General features: G+C 50.0%; 1 protein-coding gene across 1 annotated transcript in view; it reads left to right on the top strand.

The window, feature by feature from the left end:
- Positions 1-6894: 6894 nt before the first annotated feature.
- MMP24 (matrix metallopeptidase 24) overlaps positions 6895-17054 on the top strand; it is a 44556-nt gene continuing 34396 nt past the window's right edge. Inside the window, exons 1-4 of the mRNA XM_040650885.2 lie at positions 6895-7024; positions 8983-9131; positions 12672-12788; positions 14941-15245. Coding sequence (XP_040506819.1) covers positions 6926-7024; positions 8983-9131; positions 12672-12788; positions 14941-15245 — 670 coding nt within the window. The 5' untranslated portion in view covers positions 6895-6925. The remainder of the gene's footprint in view (positions 7025-8982; positions 9132-12671; positions 12789-14940; positions 15246-17054) is intronic.

Genomic DNA, 17054 nt, shown 5'->3' with positions numbered 1-17054 from the left:
GGTATGTTTTGTTTCCATCTCATTTGTCTGTGTCAGTGTGTCCCTCAGATAAGTGATGCATGTTCCTCGTGTTTGCTGGCACACTGTATGTTCAGCCCTTGGTGCTGCTTACTCCAAGATATGGCAGAGGGACTAAGCAAAAGGTGGAAGCTTGGTTTATAGGCCAGAGCACTGGATAGCAGTGTGGTTATCCTTAACCGACCTGTGACATACTGTTAGGTAACTCTTGTGACTGAGTTGCCTCATTGGAGGAAAAAGCTTTGGAGTTGGAGGGATTTGCACAGACTCACTGCTTTTAAAGAAGCCTTGAGCAGTGCTGAAAATCTCCCTGAGTGTTCCGTCAAAACTGTTTTCCAGCCAAAGGCACGGAATGAAGATGTCATTTAGCATTTCAGTGTTTCCCTTCCTTTGCCCTTCCTAGCAGAGAGGACTGGATACTCTTTGCCCGAGTTGCTGACAGTTCCGTTCGTGCCCTGTGCCTGCAGGGTATTTTCTGTCCAGAGAAGGACCTGGTGTAAGGGACAGGTCCAGCAGAGAGCACGTGGGTGGGTAGGTGGAGAAGAAGGACGGTGGGAAGCCAGCTGGAAGCACCATACTCAGCAGAGTACAGGTAAGAACAGTTGCCCCACTGCTCCTGGCAGTTAGAGCAACAGTGGGAGCTGCCACTTTGTTAAGTATTGACCACAGACTTTTAAACTGGTGCCAGAGCTGAAGCCCTCCCACCAACCTCCCTGCAGGGTGGGCTCCTGCAGGTGATGGGATTGTGCCTTGCTTCAGCAGCCCCAACAGCAGCCATCCCAGGTGAGGCTTTTCTTGGTGTGAACTGGTAACATAGGAGCAGGTATGGGTCAACACAGTGGGCAGGAGAAGCACGATGGGATGGAGTACTGGAGCTCACCTTTCTTTCTGTGTCCACCATAAATACAGTCATCTACAGAGATGCTGATTCCCTTTATAAATATGGCTCTCTACTACATGGCCCTTGTTGAGCTGTCTGGAACCAGCTGGGACAGGGCCACTGGCAGCCCACCAGAAAGGCCCAAGCTGCCCTTTAGATGAAAACCACTACCAGCTGTCTCCTGTAAAGGGGCACAGTTGGAGAAGGGCCATCGGATGCTGTAGTGCTGCTTATGTTTCTTTTGACTTCTGACCTCTTTCTCCATTTTTATCACAGGAGGTAAATGGAGTCTTCTAGGAAAGAAAAAGCCTGAAGGCAGATGCTGTGGCAAGTAACAGAAAGACACAGCAAGAACCTTGGATGCAAATAGAAAGGCCACACTGTTTCCTGTCAACAGTTTGATTTGTCTCCTTGTGAGACTGAAGGTCGGTCCAGAGAATTCTGCAGAGGCACAATTCCCTGCAAGATCCTCAAGAAGGGACTCAATTTTGTTTGTATTAACAGCAGCACTGTCCTCGGTGCCTTGTGGGGCAGACTTCCCAGAGCTGGACCCAGCCCCTGCCACAGCCCAGCTGCAACACCTTTTTGCCTCAAAATCATCTTCAGTAGCTGTAAGAGTGTATCAGGTGGGCCACACCTGTCACCTATCCCTACAGCTTTCACCTTCAAAAGACCCAAAGACCTGTGGGGTCTGTCTGCAGCTGCTGTGCTTCCCACTTCCCTGCCCCTCCTTCCTGCAGCGTCACCCTTGGTCTCTTGCACCGCATCAAGCAAGGCAGGGGGCTTTGCATCAGGGCACAGGGGTTTCTGCCCCTCCTTGTCTCCCTCTTTCCTTCACATCCCTCTTCCCTCCCTGTTTTTTCCACTCTCCTCCAGCATGGCTGTTCCACCAGGCACAGCGACTGAGAGGTACCACAGCCCTTCTCAGCCCTAATTTTTGTGCCCAGTGTGCATAGCAATGAGCACGGAGAGTCAGAATCCACACAAAGGTCTCCGTTTATATTAGCAGAATTAACTGTTTGCTGGTCATTCACAAAGCAAGCACAACACCGAATAGAACGGTGGTTATTTATACATATATTCTTACAAAACCGTTTGTCTTCACAGTTTTTAAATCATTACTCTGTTTCTGCTTCACTAAGTGATGTACTATGGGGCCAGAAGTTTTTAGACTTGGGAGGGGATAGCTGTTGTCTCTTCATCATCATGTTACAACTCTTCACCTGCTTTGTCCTGCAGAAGACAGGCTTGGTGCCAGCCTGCACAGGGATTTTGACCCTGAGTGGGAGGTCCAGCAGCCGACTACCTCCTGCCCCAGCTTTCTGTCCTGTGGGTCAGAGCTAGGAATACAGAGACACGCTTGCACACTCATGCACTCCAGTCCCTTTTCTCCAGGCTAACTCCATGTCCTCTTGGAGCTCCCTTCCCGCTCCTTGTTAACTCCATAAAATGACATACTTGGCATGGGCCATGGGCAGGAAAGGGCAGAAAGCTCCCAAGTACTGTCAAGGTAGCTACAAACATGGCCTTCCAAAACTCTGAGGGCCTCTGATGGTGTGGGAGCTGCTCCTCTCTCCACTCTTCACTCCCCAGAACTGGGGCTGCTGCCTCCCACCCAGCCAGGGCCAAGCCAACTCCTTCCTCCCATGCCAGGGCCCTCCCAGATGCCTCTCCAACACTCAGGCAGTGCGAATCAGTGGGAGAAGGGCAAGAGTGGGAACTGCCAGCACTCTCCAGTCTGGCCAACTCAGAAGGCTGAAAGTGTCTTTGGTTCAGCATGACCTTCCAAGAGACTTGAAGAGCACAGGACGTGCAATGAAGTTACCTGATGAGTTGCTCCAATTCCATTTCAGCAGGGAAGGCTTGAAGCACCCTGGAAGCATCCATACTGAAGCTGCCATAAGAAGGCCATGCTTCCCTGGAGATCGTGAGTTCAAAGCTGTGTCTGAACAACACAGAGAAGCCCAGAGTCTTCAAGAGGTGGCTGAGTCTGGTGCAGGAAGTGATGGAGAAGGTGAGGGCACTTGATCAGCCTGTCTGCACCCTAAGGAGGGCTTCCATGAGGATCAGACAGAGATTGTTTGGAAAAGCAAAAAGAGCGAAGTCTTTGGAGATGGCCCCTTCTGACCCTGAGCAGGAAATCGCACTGCTGGCTAGGAAGGTTGTAACGATTGTGCTGCAGAAAGTTGGGAAGTGCTTGGAATCCAGCACAGCCAGTGCACCTGAGCCAGGGCCAACAGCCAGGCAGTGAGAGCTCCCCAATGCCAGATGGAACTTCCAAGTGGGAAAACCTGGAGAAGGGAAATCGAAGAAAGCACTAACAAAGCATCCTTGAAGGCTTTCCTTCATAAAGACAAGCAAGAAACCATGGGAAGTGTTTGCAACATCTTGCAGTCTTTTGTAGCTTCTCATTCTGAGCAAGAATTTGGTTGCAAATATTCTGAAGATGTGAAGTTTCCCACCAACCATCTCCCTCAGAGGCAGCCATCCTAGGTGCCTCTCTCATGGCATGGCAGGAAGGAAGGATGAGGCTCGTTGGAAGAGCAGAGTCCGGCAACAAGCCAGAGAGAAAAGCTGCCGGTGATCCAACCAGTGCCAGTCGTAGAATCCTACAATCATTAAAGCTGGTAAAGACCACAAAGATCAACTATTCCAACCAACAACCCATCCCCACCATGCCCACTAGCCACGTCCCTCAGTGCCACATCTCTGTGTTTCCTGAACACCTCCAGGGATGCTGACCCCACCACCACCCTGGGCAGCTGTACCAGCACTGACCCAGAGAGAAAGGTGGGTGTCCCTGAAGACAGTGAGCTCAGAGCCGTGTGTGAGCAACACAGAGGAGCCCGGAGTGCTGGAGAGGTGGCTGAGTCTTTGGTGCAGGAAGTGTTGGAGAGCGTGAAGGCACTGGCTCAGCCTGTGTACGTCTTAAGGAGGGCTTCCCTGAGGATCAGGGAAATACAGGCAAGTACTGCCTCAGTACAGGCAGTACCTGACCAGGCTGAAGCTGGAGCATGAGCAAATAGAGGCAAAAAAAGGTAGGCAAAGCCCAGTGTTGGCAGGCACGTGTCAGCAGTGTGGTACTGAGGGCACGGGCTTTACGTGATGGGTCTAAGGGAGATGGGAAATGCAGAAGAGGTGAAGGCTGGGCATTGAGGCACGGAAAGGACGACCCAGCTTGAGGCTGAGTTAGTGCAGCGTGATGGCGTGGGGTGACCTTGAAGGATGCTTGCATGCAAACAGAGCGCTGAGGCATCCCTTCTCTTCTGCCCTCATTGAGTGGCTGAAGCAGAGTGCTGGCCCTCATCTGCATAAAGCATCAGCACGCAGGGTGGGAATTGCTTTGTGAGACAAGACTGAGCCTAAACCTGCTCTCTCAGGTAAAGTTTTTTTCCGGACATATCTAGTTTGAAGAAATTTGGCCACAGACTAATGATGGATGTGGATGAGCTCCTGTGGATTTGTGGGTAAGAAAGCCAGCCCCATGAAGCCTCACAAACCTGCTGGCTCCTCTCCTTCATGTGGTAATCTCCAGTCTGGCCAACACAGAAGAAGGAAAGTGGCTTTCATGCAGCACAGCCTTCAGGGAGACTCAGTGAGCACAGGACGTGCAATGAAGCTGCCTGAGAAGTTGCCCAAACCTGAGTTGGGCAGCGAAGGTGCCAAGCTTCCTGGAAGCATCTATACTGATGCTGCCCAAACAAGAAAACCACAGCTCCCTGGAGATGGTGAATTCAGAGCGATGTCTAAACAACAAGCCCAGCATCTTCAAGAGGTGACTGGGACTGTGTTCAAAGAAGTAACAGGGAAGTTGAAGGCAATGGATCAGCCTGCCTGCTCCTCAAGGAGGGCTCCCCAGAAGAACAGGCAACGAGCGTTTAGGAGTGCCAAAAGAGCAGAGCCTTCAGAGATGCCGCCTTTAAGTCACAAGCAGGAAATTGCACTGCTGGCCTGGAATGTTGCAGGGAGCATAGTGAAGAAAGTTTGGAAGTAGAATTCATTTGAACCCAGCACATCCAGTGCACCTGAGCCAAGGCCAGCAGCCAGGCTGTGGGAGCAGTCCATTGCTGGAATAACCTGCAGAACAGGAAAACCCAACGAAGGGAAGGAAGCCTCTGACAAAGCATCCTCGCAGGCTTCCCTCCACAAAGCCACCTGAGAAGCCACTGGAAGTGTTTGCAGCATGTTGCAAACCTTTGTAGCTTCTCCCTCGGAGGAAGACTTCAGCTGCAAACATTCTGAAACCATGGAGCTTCCCACCAGCCATCTCTCTCAGAGGCAGCTGCAGCCATCCCAGGGGCCTTTCTCCTGGCATTCCAGGAAGGAAGGATGAGGCTTGTCCAGCAACAAGCCAGAGAAAAAAGTTGGCTGGTGATCCAACCAGTGCCAAGCACTGCTGAGGTCTCTCAACTGAGTCACAGCATTGCAGAGGAGAGCATCCAAAACATCATCTCCAAAGTGAAGCAGGAACAGCATGCAGATTTGCTTCTTCAGCATGCCAAATCCACCATCACTGAAGTAGTTTCAAGAGCATAGAAGTATAGAGAATGAGCTACAAGCAAAGGCCTTAGACACAGCATTGGATGCCAGCACCACAGCATCTGGGAGCTTCATCATCACAGTGGCCCTCTGCTGGACTCTTTCCAGGAGATCCGTGTCTTTTTTGTACTGGGGAGCCCAAAATTGGGCAGAGTGCTCCAGGTGGGGACTGACCACAGCAAAGTAGAGGATCCTGCAACTCTGAGTTAACACTGACACCACGGTATTCTAGATGGAGGGATACGTTTGATTTCCTGCACAGTGCTTAGGGGGAACAATCTCCTAGACCTCCTTGCTTTCCCAACTCCTTGGAACATGGACAGAAGAGGCCTACATATGGCCGGATGCACACCTCATCCCAGTCTTGGTCAGTGGTTTATGTCCAAGGGATCATGTGTGCACAATCAATCTAACATACAACCATAGCAAAGCTGAGAGAGCTTCAGGCAACCCATTAGTCACCCAGAGTCCGTCAGGACAAGGCGACTTGACATCACAGTGTAACACTGTAACTGAACCATTTCAATAAATACCTTCCTCTTCCTCTCTAGAGGTGAAGCAAACGGAGTAGTTGTTTCCATCTGGGATCATCTCCCACTACAACAAGTTACTCAAAGTCCCATCCAACCCTCTACAGTTGCAGGGATGGGGCACCCACAGCTTCCCTGGGCAGTCTGTTCCAGCGCCTCAGCACCCAGATGGTGAAGAATTTCCCCCTCGCAGCTCCTCTAATACCTACACTAGAGAAGTGGCTGAGGGGAGCCCTCATGGCAGCTGCAGCTGAGCTCTGCTCTGTGACGGCGACGGGGCCTGAGGGAACGGCACGGAGCTGTGCCAGGGGAGGATCCGGTGGGGGTCAGGGAAAGGCCGTGCCCCAGAGGGCGCTGGGCATGGCGCAGGCTGCCAGGGCAGCGGGCACGGCCCCGAGCTGCCGGAGCTCAGGGAGCGCTGGGACACCGCTCTGAGCCGTAGGGTTTGTGCTGGGGTGCTGCTGTGCGGAGCACGGGATGTTCTGTACTTTTGGGCTCCTGACCAACAGAGCGGCCCCGCTGTCCTCCGCCTCGCGCTGCGGCCACACAGAAGACACGCGAGGCATCCGTGGCGCCCCGTGTGGCCGTCGGGGGTCCGCCCGCCTCCGAGAGCGGGAAAGGAGCGCGTTCCGTGAGGAGAGGCCGGCACGAAGAGACGGAGCCCTGCTACAGCCGCGGTGCCGCGCGGGACCCGGGGGCCGCCGTGAGCCTCTCCACAGCGGCCCGCGGGTGTGCGGGAACCGCACGGACGCGGCCCGAGCCGGAGAAGCGCCCGCTGCCTTCCCCCCGCCCTGTCCCGCCTTGCCCCGCCTCTCCTCGCCTCGCCCCGCGCGGCCCGACCCGGCCCGGCGGAGGAAGAGGCGTTGCCGCGGCCGCCGCCTCCCAGTTCCGCCGTCCCCGCGCAGCCGCAGCCCGCGCCGCCGGGCCGGAGCGCTGCCCGGAGCCCCGCCGCGCTGCCATGGCGCCGAGGCGGCGCCGGGGCCTGGCCGCGGCGGGCTCCCTGCTGCCGCTGCTCTGCGCCCTGCTCCGCGCCGCCGCCGACACCAGCACCGGCCGGGTGGGTGCCGGTCGCGTCGCTGGGGGGAGCGGCGCGGCTCTGCCGGGAGGCCGCGGAGTTCCGCGGCCGGGAGCGGGGTGGGGGGTGGCCGGGGGCGGGCCGGGAGGCGCCCCCGAAACCTCCGCACGGTTCTGCTCCGGCCTCCCCGCCGGGATCGCTCCGGCAGCAGCTCCGGGCCCCGCCGCTCCGCGAGCCAGCCCGCCCGCCCTAAGGGCCGCTGCCCAGCGGGGCTCGGAGGCGCGGCCTCGCTCCCCGGCGGCTCCTCTGGCCGTGCCCGAGCTCTTTTCCTGAGCGCCTTCGTCTTTCGGAGGCGAACCGGCTGCCGAAGCTCGCCGTGCCCTGCCGCATACTCCCAGGAGGAGCGTGCGGTGTGGTGCGGTGCTGCGGGCCGTGCCCCGACCCCGCCGGTTCGGCCGGGCTGGGGCGGAGCGGGGGTGGCAGTGCTGTGGGGTGGCAGTGCTCGGGGTCAGCGGGATTCGGTGAGACGGCGGTCGGTGTCTTCGGGCGTCCTGTGCGTATCGGAGGCCAGTGTGAGGTGCGGGGCAGCACCGAAAATGCCCCGTATCCGAGCGGCTGTGCAGCTCGAGCTGTTGGCGATGCTTTTGGTGACTGCACTGCAAGTCCAGTTACTTCGCGAGCTTTGGCGCCGCCAGCCCTGGTGCTGCGTTGCGCTGCTTTTCCAGGCGTGGAAGCGAAGCCTTTCTGTCTCCCTTGCGTTTTCTTAAAAAGAAATGGGGCTGGCTGTTCTCCCATGCGCCTCACCTGAGGTCCTCTCCTGTACTCTATCAGGTGATGGCGGATGTGCCCTCCTGCCCTCTGTGCTCTTGGCAGCTACCGGTGCTCATGTGTGGCAGCGTCCCGTGGGTCGGCATGTTGTCCTGCTGGTGGGCTCTGTGTAGGGCTTCTAGTAATTGTGGCCTAAGTAGCTGGGCACAATGAAGGTTTTGTAAGTCTCTCTTGGAATGTGGAGTGTGCCAGAGCAGTTGGGTGTCCTTCTGTTTGGTTATTAATGCTTCAGGCTTCTTTGCTGTGTTTCTGGATGCTGGGGAGTTTGTCAGCTAGATTGTGTTGATTTCTGTTGGTTATTGGCCAGAAAAAAAGCCGCTGTTGTGTGTTCGTTGGATGTTACCTTGAAAGTTTGTGAAAGCAAGCCTGTATTCAGGGTTGGTTTCTTGTTTTTCTTGCTTTCTTGTGTGTTTTTTCATTTAACACTGAATGAATGTGACTTCTCATGATGGTTAAGTAATTCAAAAGAAAGCCTTGGTTTACTTGGCTGGTTTTGGAAGCGCTGTCCCTGGCCTGCAAGTTTGGTGTGGTTTTATCTAAAGATGCGTTTGAGTAGGGTAGAGATAAACGAAGCTTCTTTCTATTGTTCTGCTCTGAAAGCTGTTGGGAGATATGGTACTGAGAGAAAAGGCCACCTACTGAGGGTCCATGTAAACTTTCTGAGTTGTCTACTGGGGGAGATGCTGCTGTGCTCAGTGCAGGCATGAAGCGGAACTTGTACTTGTGGGAACTGCCCAGGGCTGCTGAGCTGTTGGCTCAGAGCTGTGGTCTGGGAGCAGCAGAGGCTACTTGGAGTGTGTTGCCGTGGGAGCTGAGCAGCCCGGTGGCGATGGGCTGGTGGTAAGGTGAGCAGGAGGTCTCTGGGACAAGTGCAGTCTGCACAGGGAACGGATCTCCTTGGGCATTTGTGTTGCACCACAAAGCTGAGTCTTCCCCAGTTAGTCAGTGAGAATGCTGACTGTTTCTAATTGCCAGGCCGGCATCACCCAGTTAGGACAGATGGTTGCTGGGTCTTCCCAGAGATCCACTGCTGCTCCCAAAGCTCACTGAAAAAGAGAGGCTGTTGAATTTATCGTGCTAGTTTGTCGCTCTTTCTTTTGAAAAATGCTTTGACTTGTTAAGCTGAAAAGTTACTGTTGCAGAAACTTACGATCTATTTCTTTCTTTTTCAGGGTTGGTTAAAAACTTACGGCTACTTGCTTCCATCTGACAGCCAAATGTCTGCTGCGCAGTCGGGAAAAGCTGTGCAGTCTGCAGTGGCCACTATGCAACAGTTTTACGGGATCCCAGTAACAGGAGTTTTGGACCAAACAACTCTTGAGTAAGATTAATGTGGGCTCATTTTATCTTTCATTCTCACAGCCTTGTCTTGTTACCTGGGTAGTTGTCCCAGGTGCCAGAAGTCTTCATAAGGGATAGATTTGCCTGACTGAGCCCATCAGAGAAGTCTCGGTGTCCACAAAGAGGTGTCCCTAATGAACACGAGGACAACTTCAGCTTGATCGTATTGTCTGCAGTGCTGTTTGGGAGTGTGAGAAGCTCTTGTTAAATGTCATTCTTTATCTGGGGATCCCTGTTGCTAGTGCAGTGGTGAAGTATGAGGCTTCTGAAGGCAGTGAATGTCAGGAGTTTCATTTATTGCGTCTCCGTCTAGACCTAGGTGAAAAGCTGGCTCCAGAAATGACCTACGATAGAGTATTTGTTAATGAATCGGAGCAGTGGATCTGCATAGATGCTGCCTCTGGTGATCTCCAGTTCTGAGTTGAAGTGAGTTGGGATAGTCTACGTTGAAGCAGAGCTAGAGGAGAGCAAGGCTTTGTGTGTGTAGCTGATGTATAGAAGCTTGAGGGTGGAATGACTGTGAGTTGATGTGGGGTGGTGAAGAAGGGGCCCTGAGCAGCTGCTGCCTTTTGGGTGGTGGGGGAGGGGAGCAAAATGTATGTGGAAGCCCCTGCTTTAGTAAGCAAATGGATTTTTTTGGAGGAAAAGAAGGTGGTGCCCCTGTTGTACTCAGTGCACAAGGGCAGGTTTTATCACTGCATGGACACTCAGTGGCTGCTGGTGAAAAAAGCTGTGTTCCATCTTCTGAAACAAGTCTCCAAAGGCTTGAAACCTGCTGCAACCAAGCACACGTGCTGTGCAGGATTGTGCTGTTGCTGTGTCTAACCAGTAGGTCTGTTTGTTGTATGACAGGGATGAGCAGGAGTACCTACTTAGGAGTCAGGCTAAAGAAAAGAGAAGTCTTAACTGCTGTGAGCCTGCATTTCGAGTAGGAGAGTCTTGCCGGGCCTCACTGGGCTCTTTTATTTCCTCGGACCCAGCTGTGGAAAGTCGTACCGTTCTGGAAGCTGAGCAAAGGGGGAAGAGCTGGCTCTAAGGGCTCCAAGTTAGTCAGGCGCTTGCCAAGTTGTTATTTCAGTCTGTGATACAGGTTTGGAGATTGAATTTGTGCCATTTTCTGTCACTTCTGTTGGTGTCATAAGCTCTGTGCCTTTAAAGGTTTGGTGTGCAAAATTATTAGTTTCTATGGCTTCTTTGTTAGGCAGAAAATTCTGTATCTTCTATTTACGCTTATTATAGAAGCCTTGTGTTCTTTATCTCCTTCTCCACGTGCAAACCCTGAGCTTGGGCTTTCCTCCAAGAGTGGTATCCCAGTGTGTGGAAGCTGCCATACGAGCCCTGCCAGTGGGAGTGGGAAATGGGAAGGAAGAAGGCCTTTGCTGTGGCTTGCTGGTTCTTGTAGGGAAGGTGGTGTTCAGCGGAGGGACTAGGGGGGATGTCTTGAAAGAACAGGTTGAGGATGTATGATTTCCTGTGAAAAGAGCGTGGGAGAATACTTAGAACAGCCTCCTCCTACTCTGCATTCAACAGCACCTCAGCAAACTTTGTCTGCCTGCAGTAAGTGGGTTGAATAGTAATTTGATTTAACAGCTAAGCAAGCATATCATCCTGGGAGTGTGCAGGGAGAGAAGGCACACTAGCACCTAACAGAAGTGCTCGCTGTTATATTTCTCATAATCACACAGACCCGAGGAGAACCAGGAAATAGTCTTAGTTGTGTTGGACGTGTCTTGTATGTCTTCTGCATCATCTTGAGCCTGTTGTGTAGGTCCCTCACCTTGAGCTGTGAGACGCAGCTGTCTTATTTTATTACTTACCTCAGAGTTTAAAGATATCACTGCCATCCGCTCGACAGTAGCAGACTGAGAGAGACAGCTTCCTCTGTCCAGGAGAGGCTAGTGGAGGACTTGGAGCCTGAACCGGGGAAAGCAACTGTGTGTGTGGTCAAGAGCTGGCTGTCCCTTATGTAGGGAATTACCCATGGTTCTGTATGCCAAGCAGCTGGAGGAATGCAGTAGTCTGTACTTAAACAGTGCAGTGTAGAACATCTGGTGGCCAAATGCTCTCGGTGTCGTATTTAAAAAAAGAGTTGCCTAGCTGCATCCAGGTGGTGTGGTGTAACCTGGCCTCCAGCTCAGCACCACCCAGCTGCTAGATTGCTGTGTCTGTGCAGGACTGGGGGAGAGAATTAGAAGGGTAAAGTGCAAGAACTGGTGGGTTGAGATGTTGTGCTAGGTAAAGCAAAAGCTGCGCACTACTTTCCTTTGCTGGGAAAGCAGAGTTTCTTGGGAAGACAAACCCTCCTTCTCTCCCCCTAGCTTTTATCACTGTGTGTAAAGCCATCTGGCATGGAATATCCCTTTGGTGTGTTTCGGTCAGCTGTCCAGGTTCTGTATGCCCCAGGTCCTCACTGACGGGACAGCACAAGAAGATGAAATGGCCTTGACTCTGTCCATGCAATTCTGCAGCAATTAAAAGGCTGGTGTGTTAAGAAAAATAACTAACCCAGCCAGAATCAGGACACCAGGTAATCAGGCATTTTGTATTAGATGTATTTTGAGCAACGTGTAGCCAAACTCTGGAGTAAGCTGTGGTACACTGTGGGAGTCCAATCCAGCCTAAGTACAGGACCTACTACAATCCAAAGAGGAATGAGGCAGCTGTGTGTGAGGAAATTCTGCTGACTGCTCTGCGAGTGCTGATGCCATAGAGCTTTGGCTCCAGAAGTCTTTAAAGCCCAGAGCAGCATATTGCAGCCAGCCTCTGTCTTCCTGGTGATACTGGGAGAGATAAAATAGAAGATAATTTCTGGACAGTGTAATCAGGGCCCGGGGAGAGTGATGTTGAGAAAATCAGTTCTCATGAAAGCAAATCCTAATTCACACTGCACTTGGTGTAAGGTGATGCTAAAAACTGTAATTGTATTAGCAGGAGTTTCCTACATTGTGAGTGACACCCAAAGAGACAAGGGTTACCGGGAGGAGCTGTGGGAGTTGCGTGGCTGAGACCCCCCCACGCTTTGGGATCCTGTTCTGGTGGTTACAGACAGCTGCAGTCAGTAGGTGGGAGGAGCACAGTGGCACTTGTTTGATTTTGTCCTGTGAGCTCTGCCTTGGGGCGGCTTGTGGTGGTGGTGGTTTGGTTTTCTTTTGCTTTGACCAGGACAGGTATACTTCAGCAGAGGTAGAGTGGATGCGGTAGGTGATAAAAGAACTTGATTCTAGTGTATATACACACATGCAGCCTGGGACACGGGCTCCCTCATGGTCCCATTGTTCAGTTGTTGTCAAGAAGGAGGGCTACCTGTCCCTGGTATCTCTCTCCAAAAGGAAAAATGAAGCCTGTTTGTTGTGCTGATGTGTGTGGAATGTCAGCAGAGATGGAGTTTATAGCTCTGCACAAGGAGGGAATGCTGAGCCTTTCTTAGTGTGCGTTTGTCATCCCCAGGAGGTCTTCTGGTCACCATCGAGTTCTTATGAGTCTCTTTTCATCTTCCTTTTTCGCTCTTTGGCTCCTCTAGGTGGATGAAGAAGCCTCGATGTGGAGTTCCAGATCATCCCCACCTAGGCCATAGCCGGAGGAAAAAGCGATATGCGCTAACAGGGCAGAAATGGAGGCAGAAGCATATAACCTACAGGTATAGTCTGCTCACTCCCTCTTTATATTTAGGGGGGAAAAAAACTTTCTGTGTTTGTTCAGAGTGCAAATGGTCTTAGAAATCTAAATGCTGATGAAATGTAACCCTTGCAACCGCAGCTACGATTGGGGTCAGCAGGATTCTAGCCCTCAAATTGTATGTTCTCTCAGTTAAACGGTCCCCTTAGACAGAAGGAATGTTACTGTCTAAAGGAGTAATGCTTTCTCCCTCCACTGACGTGCAACATTCTACTGGGTATTTGTTTTTTGCAGAGTTCTTAATTTTGCTGATGTAGTGAAACTCTTACTTTTGTCCAGACTTAGACCTTATAAGACAAGATGCTGAAGTATCAATAAGTGTAAAATGAGCATTACATGGTGATGGTTGTTTTCCGGAGAAGCCTGTGTGTTGGTCGTTTTGGTCCTTTGCTGAATGATGCTGAATGATGTCCACGATGGTTTGTCACTATTAAAAGAAAATGTAAAGCCCTTGCAGATGAGAGTTCCAGAAGTACAGCCTTCTAATTTTTGGGGAAGCAATACTTAGGAAAGAGACACTAAGGAGAAGATGTGGATGAGCAAAGTTTAGGTGGAAAGAAAGAGATTTGTATTGAAGAGGTAGAAATCTGAATGACTGGCATGGGGCATTTGCCTGAGTATATATATAGCAAGAGAGATGACGGTGTAAAGGGAAGGAGAATTAGGGTCTGTGGACTTTCAGTAATTTTGCTGAGGAGGAGGAGGAGAATTCTTCCACTGAACAGTGAGGGAGTGCCGTGAGTGGTAGAAGAGACTATTTCTAGGGCCTAGTTCAAATCTTTCACCAAAACTTACTCCTTTAACTGAAATGATAAAGGGCTACCCTGTATATGTGAAGATAAAGAAGATATCTGAAGATATGTGAAGAGAGGCAGAATAGGTGACGTTGCAGTGTTGGATGTCTTATTCTACCACTAAATGTATTACCGGATATTTCATCTCTCAATCATTCTATTAAATTGAACTAGTTTCATTAAATGCTGGCAGTGGTTGCTTTACCATAGATGGATGTTTTGTGTTCCTTGGGCCTTGAGTCCACCAAAAACACAACCAAAACTCCAAGAGCAGCCCTCTTTAAGCTGAAAAGTACAATTATGAGAAATTTATCTGCAGTTAAGCTATGAGGTGCACTCTGAAAGTGATGCCTCCTATTTTATGCTTTTGTTCCACAACATCAGAGGTGGAAGATGGTGGGATGGCAGTAGAGGTTGAACCCCGTTGCTGCTGTATGACAGACAGTAGCAGAGGGGCAGTCTGACAAAATGGCATCTCATATGGGAGCATGTATGGAGCAAAGGTGTGGAACTGAAGTCTTCTATGTGGAAAAAATGACATCCACTGACATTCATTGATGCTTGGTGAGCGTTTAGGGAGGCCGAACAGTGATTGTGAGCACAGTGAGTTGGTGGCGGCACATTTCAGCAGTGGCGACAGTGCCGTGCTCCAGATAAGCCATGCAGATTTTTGAGCACCTCATACAGGTTCTTGTTCATCACTGTCAAAAATGCAGAGCTAATGGTGGTGACTGTGCTGAAAAGTAGTGCTTTTGTAGTTGAGAATTTGCTCTTTCAGGTAGTGCTATTGTGCTCTTTGTACCTGTTGTAGTTTCCACAGCAATAAATGGGAGACATGGCTCTAAGAGGGACCTGAGTATTTTTTATTAACTCCAGCATTAGCTGTCACGGACTGGGGCTCACAGTAGTAGCACTTTAGTCTGAAAAGATTTGCTGGAAGGTTTGTTTCTCAAAAAGACTTTTACTAGTCAGGTGTTTTCATATGGTGGGTTCTGTTTTAGCATGGTATTTTCAGGAAAAATCTGGAATAGTTTACTTGTTTTTAAACTTAATTCCTCAGCTCTATTTGTGAGGATTTGGAAGAGTGTCAGCAGTTACAAAGTGTTATAAGATGAACCTCAGTACTGTGATTATTCTTACTAATAAATGTGGTCCAGATCAAGGCTGTTATTTTGTTGGTAACTTTATCTGTAACAGCAAAACTTGTCATGGCCAAAGTAGAGTCTGCAGTCAGTAAAAATACTGTGGGTGAGTACTGGAGCTATAGTAAGTCTTGAATGGAATCTGTGCTTCTAAACACTTCTTCTCTCTCATTCACAGTGTACACAACTATACCCCCAAGGTTGGAGAGCTTGATACAAGGAGAGCCATTCGTCAGGCATTTGATGTTTGGCAGAGAGTGACACCACTTACCTTTGAAGAGGTGCCCTATCATGAAATTAAAAATGACAGGAAGGAGGCAGATATTATGATATTTTTTGCCTCTGGTTTCCATGGAGACAGTTCTCCGTTTGATGGAGAAGGTGGATTCCTAGCTCATGCTTACTTTCCTGGACCAGGAATAGGAGGGGACACTCACTTTGACTCAGATGAGCCATGGACCCTGGGAAATTCCAATCATGATGGTAAGAGTGCAAGTTATTTTTCAGAATAAGTAAAAGTCAAATGTAAGCACGCTAGCAGGCTTATAACTGGGAAGTGCTTAGCAGAGCCCTTCCTTCCTAAATAGCAGTTCAGATGTGTTCTAAAGCATGTTTTCTGTCTTAAATGGATAAATCATCTCGTTAGTAGGTTTGTGAGTGCCTGCCTCTGCGAGCATGTGTACGTGCTGAGGGTTGAAAAGCGGGATGCATCTTCTTGCTCACTGGGTATCTTGAGATCTGGGCCACTGTTGCTGCAGTAGATTGGGTTTTTCGAGGGACAAGATGAACAGGAGGATCATGGACTGTGAACTGTGTCCCACAGAATGCTTAGCTGGGTGAATAGCTGGTTGTAGTGATGAGCAGAAAATGGAGAGAATGAAGGCATTTGTATTTCAAATAGTTTAAATCTGTATTTATTTTCCCACAATCTGAGTGCAGTCATTGTTCCTTCTGTCAGAGGATGGGGCTGGCTGCCTTGTTAAGGAAGGCGGATGATTAGAAGAACTGTTCTTTTGATATGAAGCAAGGAGAAGCTTCTGTGTCTGTGTGGCTTTATCTTGCTGTCAAGTGACAATGTGCACTTTCCTGAATCAGAGGTTTTAAAATAAATCAGATTGTGATGATTTGTAAAACTTCTTAAGTTGGAAAACCAGAATTGTACAGTGATCTTGAATTTCCACTGACTTAAATGTGCTAGAAAGGACATAGATTCAAAAATCATGTTTTGGGGCATTTTATAAAGATTAGAAGTTTTTGGCTTGTAAATGACTTGATTTTTAAATAGCATAAATGCACAGACGCCTTTGTGTGGCCATGATGTCTAAGAACAAATGCAGTGGTGATACCTTGTCTTCAACCAGACAGCATTCTTGTTGCAGCTGTCTGTCAGAGTGGAATGCAGATGGAGAAAACCCCTGAGTTTTGAGCTGATATCTATCAGATCATCTTTGATAAGAAATAGAGCTGCTAAATTCAGTATGGAAATGCTAATTTGAAGGAAAGCAGCAGTTATGAGATAATTATTTTCTTAGGAAAAGAGAAGGTATCTTTCCTGGCATGTTTAAGTGATCTAATAAAGAGAGGTTATAGGTTGTGGGTTGTGGAGAGCTGGGGGATGATGGTGTGGCAGAAAAGCACTCTATCTTTGAGATGTTATGAATTCTAATTCCCGTGTTTGTGGCTAGTAGGCAGTTCATTGGTTTCTTTGAGGATTGGGATTGAGAATCAGAGACTGAGCAGTTCCCTTGTGAGAGCTGCTTGTGTGTTCCGTCAGTGGTTTGCGCAAGTTCTTTCTGGCCTTAGCAGTTATACAGTTTCCATATTGGATGGGAAGGTGGCTTGTGTGCAGGATGCACACAAGGAGTCCCAGGACTCCTCAGGAGACAGAAGCTCCTTACAGGAAGGTCAAAGGAAAGCTTTTGGCAAGTTTTACTTTTTCTTTAACCCACAAGCTTCCTTCTTATAACAAGCTCAGCAAGGGTGGGAGGCAGCTTGAAGACTCAGAGGGGTGGCTTTGGGAAGAACTTCCTCTTTGGTACGATGGTATGACACTGTCATTTTCTTGAGATTTTCTTTCTTTTTTTTTTTTCTCTGTATGTTTTAGGACATCAGTTGAGAGCAATATGTACAATGAGTTGAAGGTCTCTTTTTGTATGAAAACTATGTCTTATGTGGTGGCTCTTCAAAACACATGGTGCATTTCTCTGTTATGCTGCCGGACTGCTGGGTGATGTCCTCAGAGTGCCTCTGGTTGATGTTTGAGGGACTGGTGTGCACCCTGTTGCTTGTGGA

This window comes from Gallus gallus, chromosome 20, assembly GCF_016699485.2.
Source record: "Gallus gallus isolate bGalGal1 chromosome 20, bGalGal1.mat.broiler.GRCg7b, whole genome shotgun sequence".
NCBI classification, from domain to species: domain Eukaryota; kingdom Metazoa; phylum Chordata; class Aves; order Galliformes; family Phasianidae; genus Gallus; species Gallus gallus.
Note: the sequence above shows the minus strand (reverse complement) of the source record. Positions and strands in the feature narration are given on the sequence as shown.